The sequence below is a fragment of the Theropithecus gelada genome, chromosome 4 (assembly GCF_003255815.1).
Source record: "Theropithecus gelada isolate Dixy chromosome 4, Tgel_1.0, whole genome shotgun sequence".
Taxonomy (NCBI): Eukaryota; Metazoa; Chordata; class Mammalia; order Primates; family Cercopithecidae; genus Theropithecus; species Theropithecus gelada.
In genome coordinates, this window is record NC_037671.1 from 154,169,429 (window position 1) to 154,196,769 (window position 27,341).

Below are 27,341 nucleotides of genomic sequence, written 5' to 3' on the forward strand. Positions count from 1 at the left end.
AAAACCCTTAGGATCCCTGTGATATCATGTTGCTAAGAGGCTGCTTTCAGCTAAAGGGGAAAAAGGGTGTGGGGGAAGGGTTTCTCAATGAGTCACACATACCCGGAAGTGAGTGGTTTTCTGAAATTCTCGTCTCAGAAAACCACCGACACTCTTAGCAAGGAAGCTGAACCTTCTGGTTTTGCCAACACATTTTTCCATAGTTTGGTAAAGAAAGAAACCTCAAAAGTATGTCATTTTCCCCTATTTTCTCTTTGAAACTAAATTTTACCGGTGGCTTCTTCACCCCCTTAACAGTGACATTTTGAGCAACAGCAAAATCCATTTTTTGTCCCTTTCTCTTACTTTTGAATTCTCTTGCTTGTAAAGTGCCAATTCGGAGCATCTTTACCCTGGCTTATTGTTTTTTCCAGTTCTACATGTGGTTTTTCTTCATAAAATCAAGTAAGAGGGCACTTTAGGACTGAGGTTTCCACCCAAGTACTTTGGTTTTCTCTCCACATATAAAGTAAGCTTTCAGTAATCCATTCATGATCCTCAGGCTAGTGACTAATGCTTATGACTAATAGCACTGTGATGACTGTTAAGACCGAAACTCAAAACTTGCTTCCGGAACAAAAGAGAAAATGCCTTTGGTCATTTTCATCAGAACTCTTTGTCTCCTTCTGATTCTTGGCCCAGGGTTCCAAGGATTGTTGTAAATAAGTAGCATGAGGTTCTCAATTAGCAGTGTGTGAGTTATCTCTCATAAGCAAATTAGGGAAATTAATGAAACAGCCACTAAGGAAAATCATTGCAAGGAACAATTAGCAGGGTGTTCTTGCCTGCCTCTTCTATTCACAAGCCATCAGCTACATTCTTTATAAAATGTGCTTTAAGTGTTTGCTGTTGATTCCTGCAATCTAAGCTCTCAGGAGGATGGTTTGCTCCCCAGCAAGAAGATAATAGCCAGCACAACCCAAGAAAGACCCCACGCTATGCTAAACCCGCCGACCCTTATACAATTAGACACCACTGCACAGTACAGAAGCCTCAGTTGTCACAACCTCATGTGTTGGGCTGCACAGTGCTGTTGTCAACTCCACCAGAGGCTAATGCTGCAGCGCACCATGACCTGGTTTCGGTATAAACTTTCAGGAAGAGTGAACAAGGGTGTCATGGGACGAGATCCTGAGAACTGCGTTTGCTTAGTGTAGAATTCCTAACCATCCAATTTTGGCTCCCTTAAAAGCTATGGTTGAGAGGGGTGAAGGGTGGCAGGAAAGAATTTGATTTCCAACTGTATTGAATGAGATGTGATTTATACTTATTTTTAATATTTTATCAGCATCTTTACAGTTCAAGTCGATGAAAACAGAAGATATATGCAAAACCTGACAGTTGAACAGCCTCTTGAAGTTAAAAAGCTTTTCGTTGGGGGTGCTCCGCCTGAATTTCAACCTTCCCCACTCAGAAATATTCCTCCTTTTGAAGGCTGTGTGTGGAATCTTGTTATTAACTCTGTGTAAGTGGATCTCCTCATTACTAGTACTAATTCTTATTTTTATTTTTCGGTATCGGGGTCCCAATGCATCTACATTGTCTACAGCTATGCAGGGGAGGAGGGAAACAATGAGGATCTTCAATTTAGACTGAGAAAAGCACACTGATGGACTTAAAACGGCATGCAGAGATCGGGCTTAATTCTAAGGAAGCAAAAAAATGAAAATGAAAAAATCTTATTTTATTACATTCTATTAGCCCCATGGACTTTGCAAGGCCTGTATCCTTCAAAAACGCTGACATTGGTCGCTGTGTCCATCAGAAACTCCGTGAAGATGAAGATGGAGCAGCTCCAGCTGAAATAGTTATCCAGCCTGAGCCAGTTCCCACCCCAGCCTTTCCTACACCCACCCCAGTTCTGACACATGTAAGTGTTTATATTATCCCCATTGCTTTCTAATTTTTACCTAGTTTTCTGAGTCATTTCAGAAGGAAGATTATTCAGGATATTATCCCCATTGCTTTCTAATTTTTACCTAGTTTTCTGAGTCATTTCAGAAGGAAGATTATTCAGGATATCTAGTACACTGTGCTATTAGAATTGAAGGAAATATAACCTATCAAAACCTATTCTTACATCTTTGTTGAATGACTTACCTATACTTCTTCCTTTAATTTTGTTTACAAAACAGTACATTTTCAGTTGAAATGTTGGAAAACACAGAAATATCCAGAATCGAGAATAAAAGCCACCTATAATACCACGACAGAGGCAACCATGTTGGTTTTCAGGCCTTTTTATCTGCATAGTAGGTGTCCTACCTCTATACAATTTGGTGTCCTGTTTTTAGAAACTGATAATACACCACTAAAACTATTTCTAGGCCGGGCAGGGTGACTCACGCCTGTAATCCTAGCACTTTGGGAGGCCAAGGTGGGCAAATTACCTGAGCTCAGGAGTTAGAGACCAGCCTGGGCAACAACGGTGAAACCCCTTCTCTACTAAAATACAAAAAAAATAGCCTGGTGTGGCGGTGTGTGCCTGTAGTCCCAGCTACTCAGGAGGCTGAGGCAGGAGAATCACTTGAACCAGGGAGGCAGAAGTTGCAGTGAGCTGAGATCGTGCCACTGCACTCCAGCCTGGGCAACAGAGTGAGACTCCTTCTCCAAAAAATAAAAATAAATAAATAAATAAAAACTGTTTCTAAACATCATATAAATGTGTGTGTCTAATATGATTTTATGTTAAGTATTAAGTATATATACACACAGAGACACACAACTATTTATAGCATTGGAGGTCACATAGCCTTGATTGGAGCATGGGCTCAAGTCAGACTGCTGGTGTTCAAATCCCAGCACTGTAACCGACCATCTGTGTGAATTTGAGAAAGCTTCCTAGCCAATCTATTTCTCAGTTTCACATCCAAGTACTAACCAGGCCCAACCCTGCTTAGCTTTCCAGATACGAAAAGATCAGATGCTTTCAGGGTGGTTTGGCCGCAGACTATTTCTGTATCCTCATCTGTCAAATGAGGATATTAACAGCACAGACATCAAAGATTTGTATCAGAGTTTTAAAAGATAATGTTTGTTAAATGACTCACATATAGTGAACGTTTAATAAATGGCGTAAGTACTATATAGTAATGATAAGAATTAGTACTTTCACCAGCCCAGGGCTAAAGAATTTTCATTCAATATATATGTAATTCTCATAACGGCTCCGTAAAACATAGTCTTTCTATTTTTAGTCGAGTTAATAAGAATTAGCTATCTTAAGTAACCAACCCACTCACATCACTAGTAAAAGGCAGAGTAAGAATTTGATTCTAGCGAGTCAGACTCCAAAGTCTGACTCCTTATCTCTGGAACACTCTGCCTTTCCAGTTTCTTCTCTTTTAATAGACCATGGTAGGCTATTGAGAGTGTTTCCAGTTTTTCACTATTAGAAACTATACTCTGATGAGCTCCTCTATGCATCAAACTTTTTCATTATTTCCAATTATTCTTAAAATAAATAAGTAGTTAGGAAATTATAAGACCAAAAGATGAATATGTCTAAGGTTTTCAATACACATACCTGAATTGCTTCTTCCACAGGCTATGCCAATGTACATTCTTACCACCAATACAACAAAGACGGTCATGGTCACTACACTCTTTACAGCTCATGTGCTGCGGTTGTATTCCATACCAGTAATGGGTGGGAAATGTTGTCTTGAGTGCAGATCTTGAAAACTCTTGAATATCTCATTCTCTTCCTTAGTGTCCACGATGGAATTGGTTAAGCGATGTGCTCCTTGCACTAGAAATATTTATTCAATGGGAGGCCAAATAACCATCATTCAAGGAAACTGGTCATTCACTCCAAGCATCCTTTCATCCTTTGTAAAATATGGATATTTCACCTACCTTGCCTACCACATAGAGTTATTATGAAAAATCAAATGGGATAATGTATGTGGAAGTTCTTTGAAAACTGGAAAAATTATACCCACATAGACAATCTGAGGAATCCCTGCATTTAGTGAATAACTACTACGTGTCCAGTACTCTGCCAGGCGTTTCGTATCTGTTATTTCATTTGATGTCCACACTATTAATTGTTTTATTTACATTTATTTATATTGCTGGAAGTATTATATTTTACAAAGGAAAATACCTAAGATCCCGCAGCTAGCAAGTGGAAAACCATCAGTCATGTGGGGATTAGTTCCAGGTGTTGATTTCATCCTAAGGCATTCCTGAGATCTGCCACATGGATTCCAGAATGTTTCGTCAGTTCTTTTATAATTCAGCCACAGGCTAGATCTTTGCTTAGCAAAGGTAAGGTTAATGATCCTCCTCTTCACCCTTATATACCTGAAAATCATGTGTTTCTCAGACTCAAGAATGCATTTTCAATTGAAGAATTAGAAAACATCATGAGTTGAATGAGCTTTTTTGACCTTGGATCCTAATGTCCACTTATAAAAATGTTTCTAGGAGAAAACAGAGCCTAATTTCTAAACAACTAACTTAAAAGTATAAAGTGAAATTGGCAAGAGCCCTAACGATCATCTGGTCCAATCACCATCTTAATGCATGAATTCCTTTTATATGATACTTACAGCCTTTGCTTGAACACTTCATTGACAAGATTTTCCAGTGTTATGACAAGGCAGGCTCGAGTTGTTAGAAAGCCATTGGTTATATTGGGGTAAAAATGAGTCCCCAAAACTTCTACGTAATGATTGTGTTTCTACAGGCAAACATACTTTATTATGTATTCTCTAATGTCCCTTCAAGAATTTGAAAATAGCTGTCTTCTCCTTCCCTAGGCTAACCATTTCCCTAGTTCAAGTATTCTTTGTATTACCTCATTTCTAATTGTTATCCCCTCTATGATCAGTATTCTTAAATTTGAAATATTCCCTTCATAATATGGCACCTACTACTCAAAAGGAAGTCACCAGCTCAGGGGACGGTGGGACCCCTCCCTCCCTTAATTGTTACCATATTTCTACTAATGCACCCAAGAATGTTTTAACGTTTTTGATAGATATAATGCTACTAATTCCTAATCGAGTACCTTATTCAATCAAGCAGAACCTCATGGACCTTCTTATCTATCACTAGAACATCCTCCAGGCAGGGCTCTCAACCTGTGCTGGTTTGGATTTTTAGGGATAACCCTGCCAGCCTCCATGGATCACCTTACTTTTCTAAGTACTTACACAAACTTCATTTTATAGGGCCTCTCAAGCACATTTTTCTGTGGTATTTAGAGATCACACTTTTTCCCTTTTTCTCAAAATAAAGATACTTGCCCATCTGGGAATGGAGATTTTTACTCATTTAAGGTTCTTTTTTTTTTTTTTTTATAACCTTCTGTTCTAATTTCGATTTCCATTTCCTCTCAGCAGTGTATGTTTTAACTTTTCCGAAAACAGAGCATTCCACTTAGTAGATGAGACAGAAGCAAAAAGTTGAGTAGCACGCCAAATTGGTTGGTTTAGAAAGAATCGCCGAACATCAGAGCTAGAAGACACCCTAAAGATTCCAACTCTTAACTTGTACATGAGGAAAGAAAGCCCTCAAACTTACAGCATGGCCCAGGGTTACCAACATGAGCGATAGTTGGAACTAAAACCCAGATATCTAAATTCCAACTGCTATTTCCCCTTCTTTTTTTTTTTTTTTTTTTTTTGTTTGTTTGTTTGTTTGAGACAGAGTTTCACTCTTGTTGCCCAGGCTGGAGTGTGATGTCACAATCTCAGCTCACTGCAACCTCTGCCTCCCGGGTTCAAGCAATTCTCCTGCCTCAGTCTCCCAAGTAGCTAGGATTACGGGCATGCACCACCACGCCTGGCTAATTTTGTATTTTTAGTTGAGACAGGATTTCTCCATGTTGGTCAGGCTGGTCTCGAACTCCTGACCTCAGGTGATCCTCTCACCTTGGCCTCCCAAAGTGCTGGGATTACAGGCACAAGACACGGTGCCCAGCCTATTCCCCCTTCTTTTGCACATTGTAATTATTTCCGACTGTGTGGTCAGAATTAGATTTTTTAGAACTTTCCATCTCTATTAATTGTATCATATTCTAGAGTTCAGATCATGGAGCCACACATATCTTCTGTTTTAATTTGATTCCTTTCTTACGTTCTTTTTTTGTGTGTAGGGGGAAAAAGGTGTCTTTTTTTTAAAGGTTATTAAAAGTTAAAAGTTTTACAGTTTATTTTATAACAAATATTTATTAAGCATCTACTAAGTGCAAAGTTGAATACGATATTATCATTGCTGGTCAGGGAAAAAGAGAGAGAGTTGCTTTTTCTGCCATAGCCCTCCCACTTTTATTCCCTGATTTCTGGCAGGTTACTTGTCCTTTCTAAAAGTAAAATAATTAACGGACAAATAAGGATAGTAATATCTTCCTTCTAGGATTACTATTACGAGGGAATAAGTTATACATTTTATGCAAAGTACCCAGCACCATGCCTGGCTCAAAGTAACATTCCATCTCTGTATTTATTCTTGTGTTAGTTTAACTCCTGTGTTTCTTTAACTTAATTATTCTAGTTAGTTTAACTTTTCACATTTTTAGGGTGGGTGACAGGTGCTGGGAAAAAAAGGGATGTGGTAAGTATTCAATTTTTAAGCAATTCCAAACCCTTTTATTGGTTTGATATGTAATGATATATGCATTGTAATGATGTGGTTATTAAATAAGTCCTTCATAATTTTCAATTCTCACCATTTTCCTTTTTTGTATCAGACTTTAGATTCTTTTTTTTTTTCTTGCTCTGTCGCCCAGGCTGGTGTACAGTGACACAATCATGGCTCACTGCAGCCTCAATCTCCCAGGCTCAGGCAATCCTCAAGCCTCAGCCACCTGCGTAGCTGGGTCTACAGGTCCATTCCACCGTGCCTGGCTAATTTTTGTATTTTTAATAGAGACAGGATTTCGCCATGTTGGCCAGGCTGGTCTCGAACTCTTGGGAAGTGATCCACCTGCCTCAGTCTGCCAAAGTGTTGAGATTACAGGCATGAGCCACCATGCCTGGCCCAGAATTTAGATTTTTAAGAGTTATTTAAGAACTAAGACTTAAAAGTTAACTCCTGAAGTGAGAACTGCCTATTTATGAGCTCCATATTTGTGCTAGCACAGTTGACAGAAAAGATCTCCTATTCTCAGTGCCCTTCTTTTTCTTCTTTACACCCATCACACCCACCTGCCAGCAACTAACAGCATGAGGACAACATTCACTATACTACAGGGCAATGTAAGAGTGTCTTGAGAAAGCTCTGCCCTGTGAAATGGATTATGTCAATCTTATGATTAATTCATGTTGAACATGCTAGATTAAAGAGCATTTCATGCATATTATCTCATTTCATAGTATGGTAGCTTGTCTTCTCTTTATACTTCTCTCTTATTCTTTAGCCCATTCAGAGCTAGAGAAAACATTTCTACGTGTTCTATTTGTGGATATTTTTCATGGAGGATGGCAGGAGGTAGAGGTAGATAAGAGGCTGAACTTCAAGTATTACAGAAATTTGTTGACATGTGGAAACGTGACAAGTTCTCTGCAAGTATGTGCACTGTTTAGACCAAGTCTTTTTAACAAGGATAGCTTGTGTGGATTTGTAGATAATAAGCTGGCTACATTCTTTTACTTGAATTTTATTGAAGAGTTCAGCTGTAAACCTCACAGTTTAAAATGTGAAAACTAAGAAAAACAATACAAGTAGCCATGGAGAGTTCCTGTACTGATGAGGTCTCTTTGGGATTTGAGGAAAAGAAGCGAACAGAGAAGGAAAGAATAGAGGAAAGGAAAGTGATTTCCCTAGGAGCTTTAGTGCTACACCTTTAAGAGCTAAGTACAGTCAAGGCCAAAGGATAAACTGATTGGCTACTGATATGTATTTAAAGAGAAAACATACATTTTCCACATATCAAGGAATCCCTGTTTAGACATTAATGTATACATATTACTGTAAATGCCCAAGACCCACCAAAAGAGCTTAAGTGCACTGTTAACAATAATTCAGTTTCTCAATAAACATCTTGAGTAGGGCTTTTATATTTTAGAAGATTAAAGTCAGTGCTATAAAAAATATCTTCCACTTATTCATCCATAAAGAAAATCATGACAAATAAGCATCAGATGTGATTTTAGCCCACATTTATTAGGGGAATTATTGACTCATGAAAGAAGAAAATTATGCAATTTCTATGATGATTCATTGTTTGGTGCTTTCAAGAACAAAGATGCCAGTTTTGATAAATGCAACATAAATCTCTGCTCAGGATGTAGGAAATTCAAGAGATGCTTATCAACGAATTATACGCACTCCTGAATCTAAGAACTCATTTCCAAATGTCAGCCACCAATCTGCAGATAGAAACGACCATTGCTTTATTCTGACCTGAAGTTAAACAAGTGACACTGTGAGGGTGAAAACGTTTTGGCCCCATTACTAATTTGGTGCACTATCTACTTCCCTAAACAAGGCTTTGGGAAGCATAGCTTCCTCCATAATTATTCCCAACCACGTCACTGATGTAATCAACAGGTGCACCACCATGCTAGACTCCCCAGCCAAGTCCTGTCTGCCTACAACCTGTAACCTACCAAGCAAAGGCAAATGAAAAACAAGCATATCTGTCCTCCTTTCATACCCCATTTTCACCATTATCTATTTCTAGTACTTTAAAAAGTCCCCACAAGGTGGCAGAATTGTAACACGTTGAGATTGATGAGCCTCTACTGAGACAGTGAATTTTTTTTTATTATTATTCTTGTTTTAACACATTTGAGAGATTAGTGTGTCCAAAACAACACAGGTAAAGCATCATGTCCGTAGAGATGAGGATGCCTTCAAGTATACACTAGCTTAGAAAAGGATGATTCATCTTGCAATGACCATTCTTTAAAAGTTCCTTAAAATTACCTCATTAGATCTTTTCTCTTACCCTTTTGTCTTAGCTTAGATTTTAATGGCAAGCAGAGTTGAAAACATCCTTAATGACAAGATCATTTTATTTCTGAGCAAAGCACGGGGCAGTGTCTGTTCCATCTCACTTGTTCCCCCTTTAACATTCTAGAAGGAAAAAGGAAGCTTGAGCTGCTGAATGAGCAGCTCCACCCACTGTGGAACATGAGGCAGAAGGAAGAGAAGAGGAAGCAACACCGGGCAAACCAATAAACTGGTGCTGCCCTGATTCCATCGTGTTTTTTTCTTTTTGAGACAGGTTCTTGCTTTATTGTCCAGGCTGGAGTGCAGTGATGCAATCGTAATTCACTCTAACCTTGAACTCCTGGACTCAAGCAATTCTCCTGCCTTAGCCTCCCAAGTAGCTGGGGCTTTCAGCATGCAACAACGTGCCAGGCTAATTTTTTTATTTTTTTTAATTTTTTTTTTTGTTGTTGTTGTTGTTGTTCTTTTGGAGAGACAGAGCGGGGCAGAGGTCCTCACTTTGTTGCCCACGCTGGTCTCAAACTACTAGCCTCAAGTGGTCTTCCTGCCTCGGCTTTCCAAATGCTGGGATTACAAACATGAGCCTCCATGCCCATCAGACTTGGTTTCAGTTTACCCAAGGAAAAGTGATGCAAGGAAGACATCCTTTAACCAAGCAAGGGGGAGATCTAGATTTGTACAAAACACTGTCAAATTAGAGGGTGGGGAATTTTTGTCCCATTTAAATCCTGAGGTACACATGTATAAAAACCCTCTCACACCAGCACTTCTCAGTCCTTTTCCAACTACCAGTTTAATAAAGGAAGGTGATAGAAGTTTTATTAAAACAACATCCATCCTGTTGCAAATCAATGATAGTAAATATCACCTTGGATGTCCTTAAAAACAAAGGGCTATACACCATAATGGCTTTAAACTTTGAGGTTACATGTTAGAGTGTCAGTTTGGTACAACTATTCTGTAACATTGGCTCATCTGAGAACACCGTTTTATTAAGCACTGCTTCTGCCTGCTTCTCCAGGGCTGCCCGTTGCAGAAATGGAGGGTCTAATCCAGGAGGTGCTGTTCTTCCTAAATTTCAAGCGGGTGTGTCCTGCAATGACTCTTAAAAGAACTTTGACAAAGTCCTTGTCCTTTTCTGGTCAAAGGTTTTTTTCTAAAATGACTTGACCAGTGCCTTGTCCATCTAGAAAATCTGATAGTATACGACGACACAACAACAAAACAAAAACAAACAAAAATCTGCTGCTTAGCTCGGGACCAGTTTTGGATACACCTGTCCAGTCTACCAGCAATCAAAAAGTCCCCCACAACATACAGCTGCTACCAGCAGTGTACAACTGCCACCTTGAAATTTGTTTTAATTTTAATAGAGAAGTTATATTAACATTTACATATAGGAATTAGACAAGTGACTGTAACCGCAATAATATGGACATAACCCACTGGTGGTTCTCTTTTGAGCTACATGTAATTGTTTCCTAATTCCTCAGCATCCATTCACGATTTTAATCCCTCAGTTTTCAGAGCTGAGGGTGTAAAGATGTTTCAGTGAAATTCTGTCCCCAGTGGACTCACAGCAGATAGGATTCTCTTAGCAATTTCTGAGGAAGACCGCAGGCTCCGCATGTTTGTGGAGATGGTCCTCTGTCCGGGAAGTATCGTGAGAGGTTGATAAAAGACCCCAATTCTATTAATAGGAGTATTCATGACTGAGATCTTAAGCTACCGAAGTGTCTCCATTCGGGCTGTTTTTGCAGGCAGCGTAATAAGAAAGGTGCCACATGCTGACTCTAAAAGAGGCCATTCAACTGTGCGAATGAATAGCATTTTCCTGTCCTGCCCACGGGGTTTTGCATAGCTGTGTGAATTTCGGCCAGTCTGCTCTTTATAACTGACCATCTCCTGGGAAGCAAGAAGGGAAATACTTCCATGAAGACCAATTTTATAGTGTTTCAAAACACTTAAAGCCTTTTACCTGCTGTGGCAGAGTGCTTCGTTTGACTAAGATCAAGAGAAAAGAGAACAAGGCTTTTCCTCATCAAGTAAAAATTTCCTGTGTGCTGATGAGTCATCTCTGAGGTACACTCTTTGGGAAGAACACTGTGCATCAAAAGCCTGCCTTGGGCTGCTTGAGAACCTCTGCTGAGTCAGCACTCACTGGGGCAGTGGCCCAGCCAGAGCTATTAAGTGCAGATCTTAAAAACAGATGTGTTGGTGAGAGTGTGCAGGTTATTTTCTCATGTACTGCGTGTTCTAAGAGACTTCCTAAGCAGCCTGTATATCGAGCTATCTTGTGAAAATAGAGAACAGGGAAAGGAATTGTGGCTTTGGTAATTTAAGGAGCCTTGATTATTTATGGAGCTGTGTGTTATGGTAGCCAAATGTGATCTACTTAGCCAGGACCGCTGTATGCTTTGCAAGCCCCAGTGCAAAACTGAAAATGCAGGACCCCTCATTGAAAAATTATTAAGAATTTCAAGATGGTGACAGCAGAGCATTAAACCACGTGACGGCACAGCCCCGCACCTAGCTCTCCCCCTTCAGCACCCTGGGAAGCTGATCTTTGAACAGTGGCAGTTGAAATGGTGTATGGTGGGTTACATTTTTAAAATGTGCTGGGTTGCCTAGCAACTGGCAAGGGCCTGAATGGGCTGACATGCAGGTTTAGATACACCATCTTGAAAGTCTAAATTCATGGAAACCTTCTAGTGGACTGATAATTTTCAAGAAAAAGTAATATAGTGGGAGATGGAAATGGGGAGGGCAAGAAAAAAGCACATTTTTCTACTGTTATAACCCAAGTGGCTAGCTTGTCATTTTCACTGCTCGATCTTCTAAGAATAGAACTCTTCATACATGAAGGAAAAATGAAAGGGAAATTCCAGTTTTCTCAGAAATATAAATAAATTTTTAGAGGATAATGAAACTATGAATTAATCAATACATATGTCTGAGCACATTCCTTTAGCAATTCAAGGGTGTGAGATAAGAAAACTGATTCACACTCACTGAGCACTTGATAATAAGTACTTACTATGCAGTAGACTACAGAGATGAATAATGTACAGTTTTTATTCTTAAAGAATTACTCTAATATGTAAGAAACAATTAGACAGCATCATTACCTTTTTAAAGAACAGTCCATAATCTCCTGTCTTTCTCTCCTGGGTATTTTACAGGGTCCTTGTGCTGCAGAATCAGAACCAGCTCTTTTGATAGGGAGCAAGCAGTTCGGGCTTTCAAGAAACAGTCACATTGCAATTGCATTTGATGACACCAAAGTTAAAAACCGGTATGTATCATCCTGAGACACTGGGAAAGAACTGATAAATGAAGAACTGAGTATTCGTGTCTAATTAAGTTTAATCTACTACACTTATTAATTAATGAAGCCAGCTTTTCTTTTAATTTACTGAGTACAGTAGAGAATAGAATGTTATTTGAGCCTGAGGAGCCCAATGTAGGAAATCAGTAGTCCAGGACATTCCTCATCTCTGAGAAGGTTTTACTCTCCTTTATGAAAAGCAGCCACGATCTGATACCGCTGTATTTTAGCATGAGAATGCTCTTATTTTTCTGTTTGACTTTGCATGCTTTTGTTTCACAGTCTCACAATTGAGTTGGAAGTAAGAACCGAAGCTGAATCTGGCTTGCTTTTTTACATGGCTCGCATCAATCATGCTGATTTTGCCACAGTTCAGCTGAGAAATGGATTGCCCTACTTCAGCTATGACTTGGGGAGTGGGGACACTAACACCATGATCCGCACCAAAATCAATGACGGCCAGTGGCACAAGGTAATAGTCCCCTGGATATTGGCAGTACCCTAAGGGAATTAGTGAGTGGCAGCCATCAGCATTCTCCTGGTGCCAGTATATTTTGCCAGGGCAGACACTGACTCTGGCAGAAGCTAAAAATAAAATGAGTGCCATATACAACTACTACAATCTTGGAAAATGTACTCAGACCTGTGTAGGTTTACATTTGACCACTGACATGCTTCATCATGGTTCCATCACTGCTATATGGCTGTGGTTCTCAAACCTCTACCCATAAACTGAGACCAGGCGGCTAAAGACATTTCCACTGCTCTAAGTGAGAAACGTAGAACAACAGAGTGTGTTCATCATAAAGCTCGATGTATTCGATCTGAAGGAATAATATTTATTCTGAGATTATATTATAGCATTTTTATGGTGGCTAAAAGGCCTTTCTATTATGAAATAGTATTTGCCAAAAGCAAAAGTTGGCAACACTAAAATGGGTGCCAAGACTCCCCACCTAACCACACACTGGTCTGTGAAAACCAGGAATCCAGGAATCTCTGGTTTATCGTGTTTAAAGGGCTCTAAGGTATCATTTCTACTGACAGTTATTTGGAACAATTTTAAAAACGTTGGCCTTACACCCAGAAACTGGTACTATTATGGGCACAGAAGGCTCGTTTGCCAGCTTACTGTCCTCTTTGGCATGACTGCAAATAGATAATATACTGCCTGATTAAAACAAAATCTCAACATTTGTCTCTGCACCTGCGATAGCCTATTAAGTAAAGCTTCCCTAGGTAGACCAATAAAATTTTTAATTTTCAGAGTACGATATTATTAGATGTTAGATTTGGTTAATGTTAACATACTTGGACTTGTCTTATTCTAGAAAGTCAAAAAAACCTTAAAAAACGCAAAGCCAACCAATTTGTTATCATGGAAATAAGAAAAAGAATCTTCATTTTTGCTGGGAGCTTATGACTAGCAAATATGGATCCAAATGAAGGAGCTCTCATTAAGATTTCTTCCATCTCTAGCTAATAGAATAATAAATATGACACTTGAGAAAAAGACATATCGTTGAACCACAATGAGGCTGGGATTAAGAAAGGGACTTAAATACTATAATTAGTCAAATTAAAAATGGATTTTATTTTTGATGGTTTTTTAAAATTACTTCCCAAACCAGAATAAATATATGTAAAATGAAGAGTTAAATTACTCTAATCCTGACCCAGACTAATTTTTAAACCATCATAGTAGTTTAGCGTTTTACAGGCTTTCATGCTCCTTTACCTAAATTCAGACTCAAGATTTTTATACTCCAGCCAGTCTTTACACCCCTTATTTCATTCTGTCTCAGAAGATAATTCGCTCCACCACCCTAATTTCAGCCTCAGTCAGTTCTCTGTCTTCCTCCCTGACTTTGTACTAATGAGTTTCTGCAGAAAGAAGTGCAGCCTATTTGTGCCACTCTTTCTCTAATTGTACACAAGAAGGGCCTGTTAGGCAAAGGGACGTAGCGTATCTGAAATCGTGTTGGGAGCCCAGGCTCCTTGCTCAATCAAACTAAGGCACTTTTAAAACTGTACATGAATTTTGCTGCACTTAATTCATGAAAGTGCTATTAGTCTGCAGGCTTCCTTACAACATTCCTCCCTCTCAACACATATCCACACTTGGGAAACTACTGAAGAGACTTCAACCTAAAACTGACCCAGGAAAATTCGGTATTCTTTTGGTGACAGTAGTCATGGAAAAGACAGAATTTGAGATATTCTGTAAAATGGGTTTAACTTTCCCATATATAATGGGCTTAGCACATACTAAGCACTGTGTACATTGTTTCAATTTTTCTTGGTAATATTGTTAAAGTCCTTATGTCTTATACTCTGCATATTTGAAATTTGTTCAGGATTGGCATTAATGACCTCTTTCTTTTTTGTAGATTAAGATAATGAGAAGTAAGCAAGAAGGAATTCTTTATGTAGATGGGGCCTCCAACAGAACCATTAGTCCCAGAAAAGCTGACATCCTGGATGTTGTGGGAATGCTGTATGTTGGTGGGTTACCCATCAACTACACTACCCGAAGAATTGGTCCAGTAAATATCTAATTTCTTCTTTATTACCTAAATATATGACTGATTCATTTATTGATATATTTTGATTTATTAGGTCACATGGGCCCATGAAAGCTGATAGGTGAGTAGGAAGTTATCTTTTCTGAAAAGGGACAGGTTTTTTGTTTTTTTTTTTTTTTTTGAGACGGAGTCTCGCTTTGTTGCCCAGGCTGGAGTGCAGTGACGCGATCTTGGCTCACGCCCGGATAATTTTTTGTACTTTTAATAGAGATGGGGTTTCACCGTGTTAGCCAGGATGGTCTCCATCTCTTGACCTCATGATCCGCCTGCCTCGGCCTCCCAAAGTGCTGGGATTACAGGCGTGAGCCACCGTGCCCGGCGGACAGAAGGTTTTTTAGATTAGCTTATGAGAGACAATGCCACAGAACACTGAGTGGGGATTCTGGAGCCAGACTCTCTTGGTTTGAATACCTATTTAACTATTGACTAACTGTGTGTTTTGGAGCAAGTTAATCTTTTTTAACAAAGAATTCTCTTTTTTGCAAAATAGGGTAATGATAATACTAAACACAAAGGATTGCATAAAGATTAAATGATTGAGTTGGGCATGGTGGCTCACACCTGTAATCTCAGCACTTTGGGAGGCCAAGGCAGGCAGATCCCTTGAGACCAGGAGTTCAAGACCAGCCTGGCCAAAAACCCTGTCTCTACTAAAAATACAAAAAATTAGCCAGGTGTGGTGGTATGTGCCTGTAGTCCCAGCTAGTTCGGGGGCTGAGGCACGAGAATCACTTGAACCCGAGGGGCAGAGGTTGCAGTGAGCTGTAATAGCACCACTGCATTCCAGCCTGGGCGACACAGCAAGACCCTGTCCCAAAAAACAAATAAATAAATAAAAATAAAGTGATTGGAAGAGTAGCAGGCATATAAAAAGCACTGAAAGATGAAAATGATGGTATATATTCATGGTGTTTCAGGCATAGAGATTTAGCAAATATTGAGAGATGCAGTAGTTAGAGTACAGTTATCCAATTTTGGATTCAGAATTTAAAGCCCTCACAGTTTTGTAAATCAATATTCACCAAATAATTTTTTATCAGACCATGTGTCCTAGTTTGCTTTGGAAAGTGTTACTCTGAGAGAAGCATGGGGGATTGATTCGTGCTTTTAGAGAACACACTAGATACAAATGTGATACATTTCTGTACTCAAATTAGAACACATGATAATGTAGATTTGCTCACTCATCAAAGACAATCACCCATTATAGTTGTAATTCTCAGCATTTGGCTTCTCTTGTGGATGATCAGTATTACTTTCCTTTCATAGCTATTGGATATGCTTTTTAGGTCTATCAAAAACAAAAGTCTCTGAAGTGACACTGGTAAAAGCAATTCACTTGAATTTCTAAAAACAGATAAAATATAATGGACCAGAGTGTGATTGAGTTACTTCTAAATTCCTTGAATCCCCGATGTTTTATGCAAACTTTGAAGTTTTATGCATATTTGCATTTTCTTAGGGGAGGGTCTGCTGCTTTCATTAGATATTCAAAAGGAAGAAGCACTGAACCAAACTTAATTACCTTTTCAAATAGAAATTGAACATAGGCTATGACAAAATGTGTATATAGTAAGTTTAATAAACTATTAATAGAAACATAAAATCAGGAACATAAGAGACCAATTAAAACTTATGATACCCACATGGGGCCCATAGCTCTGTCAAACCAATGGAGACATAGTGTGCAGTATTTAGACTATGAGAACAGTCATATTCCAGGATAGATACATCTGAGTTGAGAAGCACAACACAGGATTTTCTGCATCCATGCCAGGAAGCCTGGTGGTAATAGAGAACCCAGGCAGCTTTGGGGGATGTCCTACCCTAAGACAACTGGCCAATAACCACACACGTAGAGCACCCCACAAATGATTGTATTCTACGTAAAGGCAAAGTTCTGCTAAAACTTGACATTTGTTTCTTCTGATCTGAACGTTTAGGTGACCTATAGCATTGACGGCTGCATCAAGAATCTCCACATGGCAGAGGCCCCTGCCGATCTGGAAGAGCCCACCTCCAGCTTCCATGTTGGGACATGTTTTGCAAATGCTCAGAGGGGAACATATTTTGATGGAACAGGTTTTGCCAAAGCAGGTAAGGCTCTTTCATTTCCTTCCTGTTGATTATTAACTGGATACAAATACTAACTTCTTGCTAGTGCCAAATAATAAAAGTTCCCAGAGTCCTAAACTAGTATCCTTTATTTAAGCCAAAAATAAACTTATGGAAGTAATTTCAAAAATGCTTCTTAAAAATTCATGTATCTGATCCTGATAAGAATTAATAGAAGAAATAAAGTAAAGGTCTATTTAGAGAATTTATTCCATCTCCTTCACTGGAGATTAAGAACAGCAAAATAAATAATTTTGCAAGAACACTCATATGTTTATACTATGTTGTTTTCCTACCTTCCAGTTTCTGGAGATATGTTTTTTTTCCTTCTTTTCAATTCCCTGCAAGGCTATATTTCATAATCTCCTCCCCTTCAACACATACCCATACACACAATGCACACCCGTGTCCATTTCTTGTTGATGGTGATGATGGCTGGCATCATTCCTGGCTTTCTCCACTCCATTTCCAATGAACATTTCCAGTATGGTTTTATATCACTGGTCATGAAGGTACAGCTAGGAAAAAGAAATAGGAAATAACCTCTACATAATAATTTTTTAATCCTTTGATTTTTAATTTTTGTGGGTACACAGTGGCTGTATATATTTATGGGTTACCTGAGATATTTTGATATAGGCATGCAATGCATAATAATCATATCAGGGTAAATGGGGTATCCATCGCCTCAAACATGTATTCTTTATGTTTCAAACAATCTGATTATACTCTTTTAGTTAATTTAAAATGTACAATTAATTTTTTTTAACTGTAGTTACACTTGTGCTAGGAAATACTAACTCTTATTCATTCAAACTATTTTGTATCATTAACCATCCCTACTCCTCCCTGCCACGAACCTTCCCACCCTCTGGTAACTATCCTTCTAATTTCTATCTCCATGAGTTCAATTGCTTTCATTTTTAGCTCCCACAGATAAGTGAGAACATGTGATGTTTGCCTTTGTGTGCCTGGCTTATTTTACTTAATATAATGACCTCGAGAACCACCCATGTTCTTGCAAATGACAGGATCTCATTCTTTTTTATGGCTTATTCATATCCATTATATATATGTACCACATTTTCTTTATCCATTCATCTGCTGATGGACACACAGGTGGCTTCCAAATCTTGGCTATTGTAAATAGTGCTGCAATAAACATAGGAGTGCAGATATCTCTTCGATATTCTTTTGAGTATATATCTAAGAGTGGAACTGATGGATCATATGGTAGCTCTATTTTTAGTGTTCTGAGGAACCTCCAAACTGTTCTCCATAGCAGTTGCACTAGTTTACATTCCCACCAACAGTGTACGAGGGTTCCCTTTTCTCTACATCCTCGTCAGCATTTGTTATATTGCCTGTCTTTTGGATAAAAGCCATTTTAACTTGGGTGAGATAATAGCTCATTGTAGTTTTGATTTGCATTTCTCTGATGGTCAGTGATGTTGAGCACCTTTTCATATGCCTGTTTGCCATCTGAATATCTTCTTTTGAGAAATGTCTATCCAAATCTTGTACCCATTTTTAAATAGGATTATTAGATTTTTTTTTTCCCTGTAGAATTGTTTGAGTTCCTTTTATATTCTGGTTATTAATCACTTCTCAGATGGGTAGTTTGCAAATATGTTCTCCCATTCTGTGGGTTGTCACTTCACTTTGTTGATAGTTTCCTTTGCTGTGCAGAAGCTTTTTAACTTGATGTGGTCCCATTTGTCTATTTTTGCTTTGGTTGCCTGTGCTTGTGGTGTTATTACTCAAGAAGTCTTTGCCCATTTCAATGTCAAATTTTGTGATGAGTTTCAGCTTCAGCTTCTGCAGTTAATGGATTGACTTGCCATCCTGCCTGGGCTCTTATAATTCTGGATCAGACCAAACCAGAAAATTACCCACTTCCTCTGTTTCTAATGGCCCTTGCCATCCCCTGAACACACAGTGTAATACAATTTACATAAGACTTGGGTGGTCAGAAGAGATCACTTCACTGGAAAACATACAATTCATCTTAACCTTTGACATCTTTGTTCTTAAATGTTTTTCCACCGACCCAGTCACTGGGACTTTGTATTGACCTCTTCATTCTTTCTGTCCTCAGCCGAACTTCCTCATGTCCTTCCTCTCTTCTCCTTACTTCTCCCTTTTGGTTTTTTTTGCAGAACAATTCAGCTTCTTCTACCCTTTATTTTTTTTTTAATTTATTTACAGAATGGGTGTCACTATGTTTCCCAGGCACAACTGGCTAGCTTTTATTGTTAAAATCTGCTATGAACCCACCTTTGCCAATCCAAACCCATCGAGGTTCTCAGTAGAACAAAAGTCTTTCACATAACAGCTACCATCCTTCATTGGAGACAGCTGTGGCTACACATAGCATTTATTTCTTGACTAATAAATAGAAGACTTGGAGAAAATTCCCCTGAGTAGTTCCCTGATAGTCAATTCAGTTTCCGTGGTCTAGACAGATCTTAACAGATCACTTTGTTCCTAAGAGGCATATCTTAAATACTTGCTCAAAGATTTAAAGAAATCAAAGAGTCAAATATGGAAAATCATAGAGAAAAGAATTAACTGGATGAACAAGATAAGTCTACTTATGTCCCAGAAACTTCCCATCAACATTGTATTTACAGTTGCTCTCTGTATTAATAAAATGGGTGGCAACTTTTGAACCCTTTCAGATGATTATGGCACTATTTAGTGTGCCCCACTAAAATTTTACTGAAAAATCACTGAAATGTTTTTCTTAACTCAACAGAGAGACTTCTAAGATAATAATACCTGACAGTGAGATTCTTTGAGTCAATCTCAGTGTGTATCCATTTATTCAAATAATACATATTAAACCGCCATGATGTGCCAGATACTTTAGTAAGCACAGGGATAAAATGGTGAAAAGTATAGACAATGCCCCTGATCTCATAGAACGTACATTCCAGAAGGGAAGGCAGCCCAGAAAAGAAGCAATAACTATGGAGTGTGTTACAGGACACAATGGTGGAAGATAGGCCAGGCAGGATCTGAAACTTACAGCCCTCATTAGAATTAGCTAGCATTTTAATTGAAATCTAATAAAAAGTCATGCACTGCACATGTTTGAATTAACAATCCCCATACTCTAATCCACAATATTTAAAGTCTTCATTTTACAGTTGGTGGATTCAAAGTGGGATTGGACCTTCTTGTAGAATTTGAATTCCGCACAACTAGAACGACTGGAGTTCTTCTGGGGATCAGTAGTCAAAAAATGGATGGAATGGGTATTGAAATGATTGATGAAAAGGTGAGTGTCAGCAATCGAAACATTTCTGATTTCTTCATGATATTGTTGATGTGTAGATATCGTTCATGTGTGACGAACTCGAATATTTTGAAGCCTGGCTGTATTCTTTGTTGGGAGAAAGCTAAATTGTATGTTTTCATCCTTCTGGATTATTTCAATTTGTGTATGTTTTCAGCATAACTATTGTGTAGGCCAGTATAAACTTTAAATGCATTAATTCTACAGCAAGCCAATTATGTTGACTAATAATGAACCAAATAGTTTGAGATCTCAAGTTCTTACTGTGTTGCTATGAATACACTCTTATTCTCCTCTTAAGGAACACACAGTCTATGAAACTATTGACTCCAGTGGGAGAAAAGGCAGAGGTGTGGATCATCTAAAATTAGTCTGCCTCTTATAACAGGCTAGGCATCTCTTAGAAGTCAAGGTAGCCAACTGACATATCAGTTTCTCAATTTTTTAAAAGAGCATCCAGATACCATTTCAAAAAACAGCAAATTTATAAAAGTAGTGTGTCAGATTGATAATAATTGATAATCAAATTCTAAACACCTCTCTAAGCCCTGCAGTGAGACAACTTTGCACTATAGGCAGCAGGTAAAAAGAGAAGGCAGAACAAGAAATTTCACAAGTTTTCTATTTGGCTATTAAATAGGAATTGTACTTCAACTCAGTTCACGTTTCCACCCTTAGTGTTGCCTCCCAAGAAGAAAAATCACATAGTGACCTAAACTATTTTTTTCTTGCTTTCTTCCTCCTTCCGCTCAATTTTCAAACTGTCCTCAAACAAAAGTAATACAGGAAAAAGGATCCACCAGCTTAGAGGTAAAAAAGGGTGAACAAATAAGCAACACTTAATAGTTTTACCAAATTTTCAAAACACACTTTTACTACATCTTTTTCAAGTAAGCTTCATTTCATCAAGTGCTGTTAAGGGCAGTTACCATCAATATGTCACTATCATGTGCATTTCTCACCAAGCTCCTTTTACATGCAAAAGCTACCCAATATAGTATGCAATATTGTATGCACCCAATATAGTATGCAATCTATATGCAAACTCCACCCAATATAGTAAACATTTCAGTAATAATTACATCACTAGAGTTTACAAACTTTTCACCTATTTACTTGCCTTTTTAATCTTCTTTTTTAAGACTTCATTTCTTTTACCTTGTCAAATGTGTTGCCAAACTGACTAATGTTTTTAATGTTTCAATATGTTTCATTTCTTCACCAGCTTCAAAAGAATTCTGTCATCTCAAATTTCAGGGGCCTTTCCACATTACTAAAAACAGATTTTTCTCATTTAGACCAGAACTTCTAATCTAAGTTCTTCATTGTTAGGAATTTAACTGGCCTTCTGGCTCAGGTCTTTGGCACCTGTGACATGAAACGGGCTCCAAAATATAATTTATGTAACTCTTAATCTTGTATATAAAATGAAATCCATGAAAGAAAAAACATAATTAAAACATCAAAAGTTTAAAATTTTAAAAATCCTTTACTTTGAATTTGTAAACCAAATAAATAGTCACTTTAAACAATATCTTTTAAGAAAATTTTATAAGGTTCAGTAAGAACTCTCACATTCTACACAGATCTGAGGTAGAATTTTTCCCTGTGTACACTAGGTCCTTTTCTTGTCACCTGGCCTCAAATTTTTCTGAAAGCAGAATTACTACCAGCTTTATGTATCTTGCCTATTAACTCCCAACAATGCCCCAAAGCAAAGAACATAATTTGTGGCTCCTGGTGATTAGATTTATACTTTAATTTCTATCAAGTTTTAAAATTTTTTTCAATATGCCCAGTTATATCCAGTTCAAATGATTCTGGCCGACGTCTTTCCTAGAGACCTGATCATTTTTATGTGTGAAACATCATGATACTTCTTTAATAAAACCATCTGTGACTGTTCTATTTCCTGCTTTCCAGCTGATGTTTCATGTGGACAATGGCGCCGGCAGATTCACTGCTGTCTACGATGCTGGGGTTCCAGGGCATTTGTGTGATGGACAATGGCATAAAGTCACTGCCAACAAGATCAAACACCGCATCGAGCTCACAGTCGATGGGAACCAGGTGGAAGCCCAAAGCCTAAACCCAGCATCTACATCAGCTGACACAAATGACCCTGTGTTTGTTGGAGGCTTCCCAGGTGAGTGTTGGCTACCCCAGCAAGAATGTCTTTGCTCTCTTATGTTAGTGGTTTTGAAATCATTTATATTTACATGTGTCTAAGAATGTGTGCTTATGTGTACTTGCTTCCTAGCTTTAGAATCTGCTCCTATAAATAGCACCTTACCTAAAATTTCCAGTGTGTAAAAGGAACATATTATATAAACCACATGGGACTGAACTTTTCATGAGAGCCCCCAAAGTTTCATTTGTGGAGAGATTGAAGCTAGAGGAAATGAATTTGGCTTATAAAAGATATGAGGCATTTAACAGCAATTGGAGCCAAACTTGGTGTTCTTACTGATTTTTTTAAAATTAATATACCAGAGGAATCATAAAATGTTATGGAACTTATTTCCTCAAGTTCTGGAAATCATTGGGTTAAACGTAGCTAATTTCCCCCTTATGTTATTATAGAGTTTATATTTATATTACAAAGAAACCCAAGCAATAAATCCGCATTCAAAATCCTTCTCTAGCACATTAAACATAGCATGTGAACTGCAGAGATTTACCTAAAGTGCCCATAAACAAGAATGGCCAACTTGATGAGAAGTAAGCCAAGTGGCTCTTAATAAGTACTGTAATAGCATAGCCTCCTGGAATGGTCTTTCATCATTTTGTCGACAGGAACTTTTGTCCCTGTTTACATAAAGCTCCTTTGCTTAATGAAACAAGCAAAATGTATATTCAGCAATTGTTGACAGAGCAACGTTGACAGAAATGCAATGGGGGCCCAACGACAGCTCCTCTTTCCAAAGTGCCTTCTGGGTTTTAAAAAGATCTTTTGCTTCAATCAGGATACATTCCAAGACATTACGAAGGAGGTAATGTACTTCTCCATTCAGTCTATGAAATGGGATCCTGATTAACACCTAGTAGGCCTGCTGAAACAAGCACCTCCATAATAAGAGGAAGATTCTACATGAATTTCCAAACTACTTAACCTTTAGGGATTTATTTTTACAATGTAAGAAAGTGATAAAGTCACCTTCAAAAAGTTCTAAGTCAGTACTTAAAAGTATTTGATCAATTGCTTTGTTTCATGAACTAACATTTTACGATTTTAATTCACAACTGTAAATTTGTTCATCCCAAACCACTTTATTTCATATCTTAAGATGTATAATTCTAGATGTTTTCAGATTTTATAATATATAACTATTAAAAAGTTGAGGCTGGGCATGGTGGCTCATGCCTGTAATCCCAACACTGGAATTACACTTTGGGCTGAGATGGGCAGATCTCTTGAGCCCAGGAGTTGGAGAGTAGCCTGGGCAACACAGCGAAGGGAGGATCGCTGGAGCCCAGGAGGTTTAGGCTGCAGTAAGCCTTGATTGCACCACTGCACTCCAGCCTAGGCAACAGAGCAAGAACCTGTCTCAAAAAAAATTTCAGTTGATCTTTCTTCACAATTCTATTAGTAAGGCTAAAAACAAAACCACTAACTTTGCATAAAACAGCATTCCAATTTAATCTCAAGCTAACAGGTGACTTTGAAACATGCTTTTAATATTTGGCGCAGGAGCATTTCAAAGCTGAGCCCTCTTGCGTTGCCTTTTTCAGATGACCTCAAGCAGTTTGGCCTGACCACCAGCATTCCGTTCCGAGGTTGCGTCAGATCCCTGAAGCTCACCAAAGGCACAGGCAAGCCACTGGAAGTTAATTTTGCCAAGGCCCTGGAACTGAGGGGCGTTCAACCTGTATCATGCCCAGCCAACTAATAAAAATAAGTATAACCCCAGGAAGGGTCTGTCAAAACAAGCATATGAAGTAAAACAAATATATTTTACCTATATATGTTAATTAAACTAATTTGTGCATGTATATAGAATTCTTTCTGTATTCAGATGGTGCTAATTCAGACTACAGACTGAATTTTAATTCAAGTTCTTTCTCAAGTCTATAAATATTAAACTAATTATTTCATTCTAAATAATTGCCTGTTTTGTGTGATTTTAAGGATAAAAGGAAACTGGCCATAAATTGTTGAATTTGCAACATGCACTCCAGTCATCTCAAGGAAAGAGTTCAGATGTAATTTATGAAGGCAATTTTTTTTAACTTATTCCTATTAATACTTTTATCATCCTTTACCATGTATGTCAGCTTTGGCCTTCTGTGCAAGTCACTGACAGCAAGGGAATTTGGCATGTGTGATTGGGAGGAAATCAGTTCTCTTACTCTGTTTATGAAAGAATTAGCAAATCATTTTCCTGACCCAAGTTCATGATTAGAGAGTTTAACTAGCCATATGAGAGAATAGCTTTTTATGCTGAAGGTAGAGGGTATAGATCAGATTCAGGCCAGAAAGCTTAATTATTTGATTTTCTTATTGATAATGATTTTTGGGCTTTGGGGAGATGCCAGAACCAAGCTTATGAATGACAACTAAGCACACATTTGATACTGTGGGACTAAGATTTGGGACTCTCTAAGCCTACAGTGAATATCACAATTTACACCTAGGTGGAGAGGAATAATGCTGAAATGCATTTCTACTTATCAGGAAACAATAAACCAGAAACTTAAAAGGCATACTTCATTGAGTCTTTTGGAGTTGTAATTTGACCGAACAAATTCATTTTCTAAAAAAGTTCTGTGTTTTGTTCTCCTTTTACCCATGATTTCAGTCATCTTCAAAGAGCTCTGTGAGAAGACTGGCCTTGATTTCATTCACCAGCTTAAAAAGGAAACGTTTCATTTGCCATCTTTAGTAGACAATGGTAGCAGTCTAATAATTCAGAACATGTAAAAGAACAGGAAACTTTCTTCTCCTACTTTAGCAAAAATTTTAGCAAAAAAGAATAATCCTCTCTGACAATGTTATCCACTAGGGGAAGGAAGGTGCTGTTTCCAATCGAGGTGATGACTGACATATTCACTATTTCACCACCGTCCAGTTGCTCAATACAATTTGTACACACAACTTCATTCTAGAGAAGCAATTCTCAACCTTGGCTCAGTGTTTTAGAAAAGTGCCTATGTTTTAGAAAAGGGCCTAGGGAGTTTTTAAAAATCTGGTACCTGGACCAGTGATTCTGATTTTGTCTAGGACACAGCCAGAGCATAAGGATTTTTTTTTTTTTTTTTTTTTTTTTTTTTTTTGAGACAGAGTCTCATGTTGTCACCCAGGCTGGAGTGCAATGGCACCATCTTGGCTCACTGCAGCCTCAGTGTCCCCGGTTCAAGTGATCATCCTGCCTCACTCCCCAGGTAGCTGGGACTACAGGTGCACATCACCATGCCCAACTAATTTTTATATTTTTAGTAGAGATAGGGTTTCACCATGTTGCCCTCTTGAACTCCTGAGCTCAAGCAGTCTGCCTGCCTCAGCCTCCCAAAGTGCTAGGATTACTGGTGTGAACCACTGTGCCCAGTCAAGCATGAGGATTTTAAAAAATATTCCCAGTCAACTCTAATGTGTTGTCAAGGGTAAGAACCACTAGTCTAAAAAGAAACATTATCCTCCATGCCAACAAAGAGTTTCATAGTCATTCGAGAACCCTACTATTAGCTTTGTCTTGGCCATTTCCACACCTATTAAAAAAATAATATAGGCCAGGTGCAGTAGCTCACACCTGTAATCCCAGCACTTTGGAAGGCCAAGGCAGGAGGATCACTGGAACCCAGAAGTTTGAGACCAGCCTGGGCAACATAGGGAGACCCTGCCTCTACCAAAAATCTAAAAATTAGCCAGGCATAGCGGCATGCACCTATAATCCTAGCTACTCCAGGAGGCTGATGCAGGAGGATTGCTTGAGCCTGGGAAGTCAAAGCTGCAGTGAGCTGGTGATCATACCACTGCACTCCAGCCGGAGCAACAGAGCAAGACTCTGTCTCAAATGAAAGAGATATCTTTTTATATCAAATATTGAATCTAGTGAATTTAATATATAAAACATTGAATCTAGTGAATATCTTTTAACCAAACTTTAAGAAATAAAACTTTTGAAAACCAATGTGTTTTAAAAGTGGAAACATACATCTGCACTAAACACTGACATGACTTTGGGGGCTTAATCTGGACACTGAGTGGGATAAACGGGAATAAAGATGTTGGGTTCCTTAGATTAAAAGCTAAAGCCTTTCTTTCTTGAGTCTTGCACAGAAAGATATGTAACAAAATGGAAAGCAAAGGTACTTAAACTGGCACTCCTATCAGAATAAAATCCTGCTTCAGTCAATTTGTAGGTAGAGGCCTTAGAATGATAGAATTGGCAGTGAATTGAGATCAGCGAATACAGTGATTCTCAAGTCTAGCTAGATATTAAAATTGCCTTGGGTGCTTAAAAAATCTACATTTGGGCTGGGCACTGTAGCTCATGCCTGTAATCCCAACACTCTGGGAGGCCAAGGCAGGAACATTGCTTAAGCCCAAAAGTTTGAGACCAGCCTGAACCACATAGTGGGACGTTATCTCTACAAAAAAAAAAAAAAATTAGCTGGGAGTGGTGGTCCTTGCCTGTGGTCCCGGCTACTTGGGAAGCTGAGGTGGGAGGTTCACTTGAGCAGGGCAGGTTGATACTGCAGTGAGCCAGTGATTGTGACAGTATGCTGCAGCCTGGGCAACAAAGCAATACCCTGTCTCGAAAAAGAAAAACAAAATTGGCATCTGGGTGTCACCCCAGCCCAATTAAACTATAATCTCTGGGTAGGGCCCAGGCATTGGCATTTTCTAAAAATCCCCACTTGATTCAAATGTGAAACCAAGACTGAAAACCCCTGGGCTCCTGTCACCTCCACATTTTATGGGGAGGAATTAGAAGGAACCCAAGGATATTTTGATAGCTGTGCTCAAAGTCCAGCCTTAGTAAAGTTTCCCAGTGTAGTCCAGACAGTTGCATCTGGATCCAAGCAGAATTCACTGAATTAGGTTTGGGCAAAACTTATCCCATAC

The 27,341-nt window shown here is 38.5% G+C and overlaps 1 protein-coding gene across 1 annotated transcript in view; it reads left to right on the forward strand.

Annotated features, from left to right (window-relative positions):
• The window catches only part of LAMA2 (laminin subunit alpha 2), a 601,080-nt gene extending 576,703 nt beyond the window's left edge, over window positions 1-24,377 (forward strand). The window contains 9 exon segments of the mRNA XM_025382237.1: window positions 1,328-1,504; window positions 1,741-1,909; window positions 12,129-12,241; window positions 12,557-12,746; window positions 14,665-14,820; window positions 16,803-16,956; window positions 20,127-20,257; window positions 22,199-22,421; window positions 24,008-24,377. Of these exon segments, the coding sequence (XP_025238022.1) occupies window positions 1,328-1,504; window positions 1,741-1,909; window positions 12,129-12,241; window positions 12,557-12,746; window positions 14,665-14,820; window positions 16,803-16,956; window positions 20,127-20,257; window positions 22,199-22,421; window positions 24,008-24,165 (1,471 nt within the window). The 3' untranslated portion in view covers window positions 24,166-24,377.
• Window positions 24,378-27,341: the final 2,964 nt, after the last annotated feature.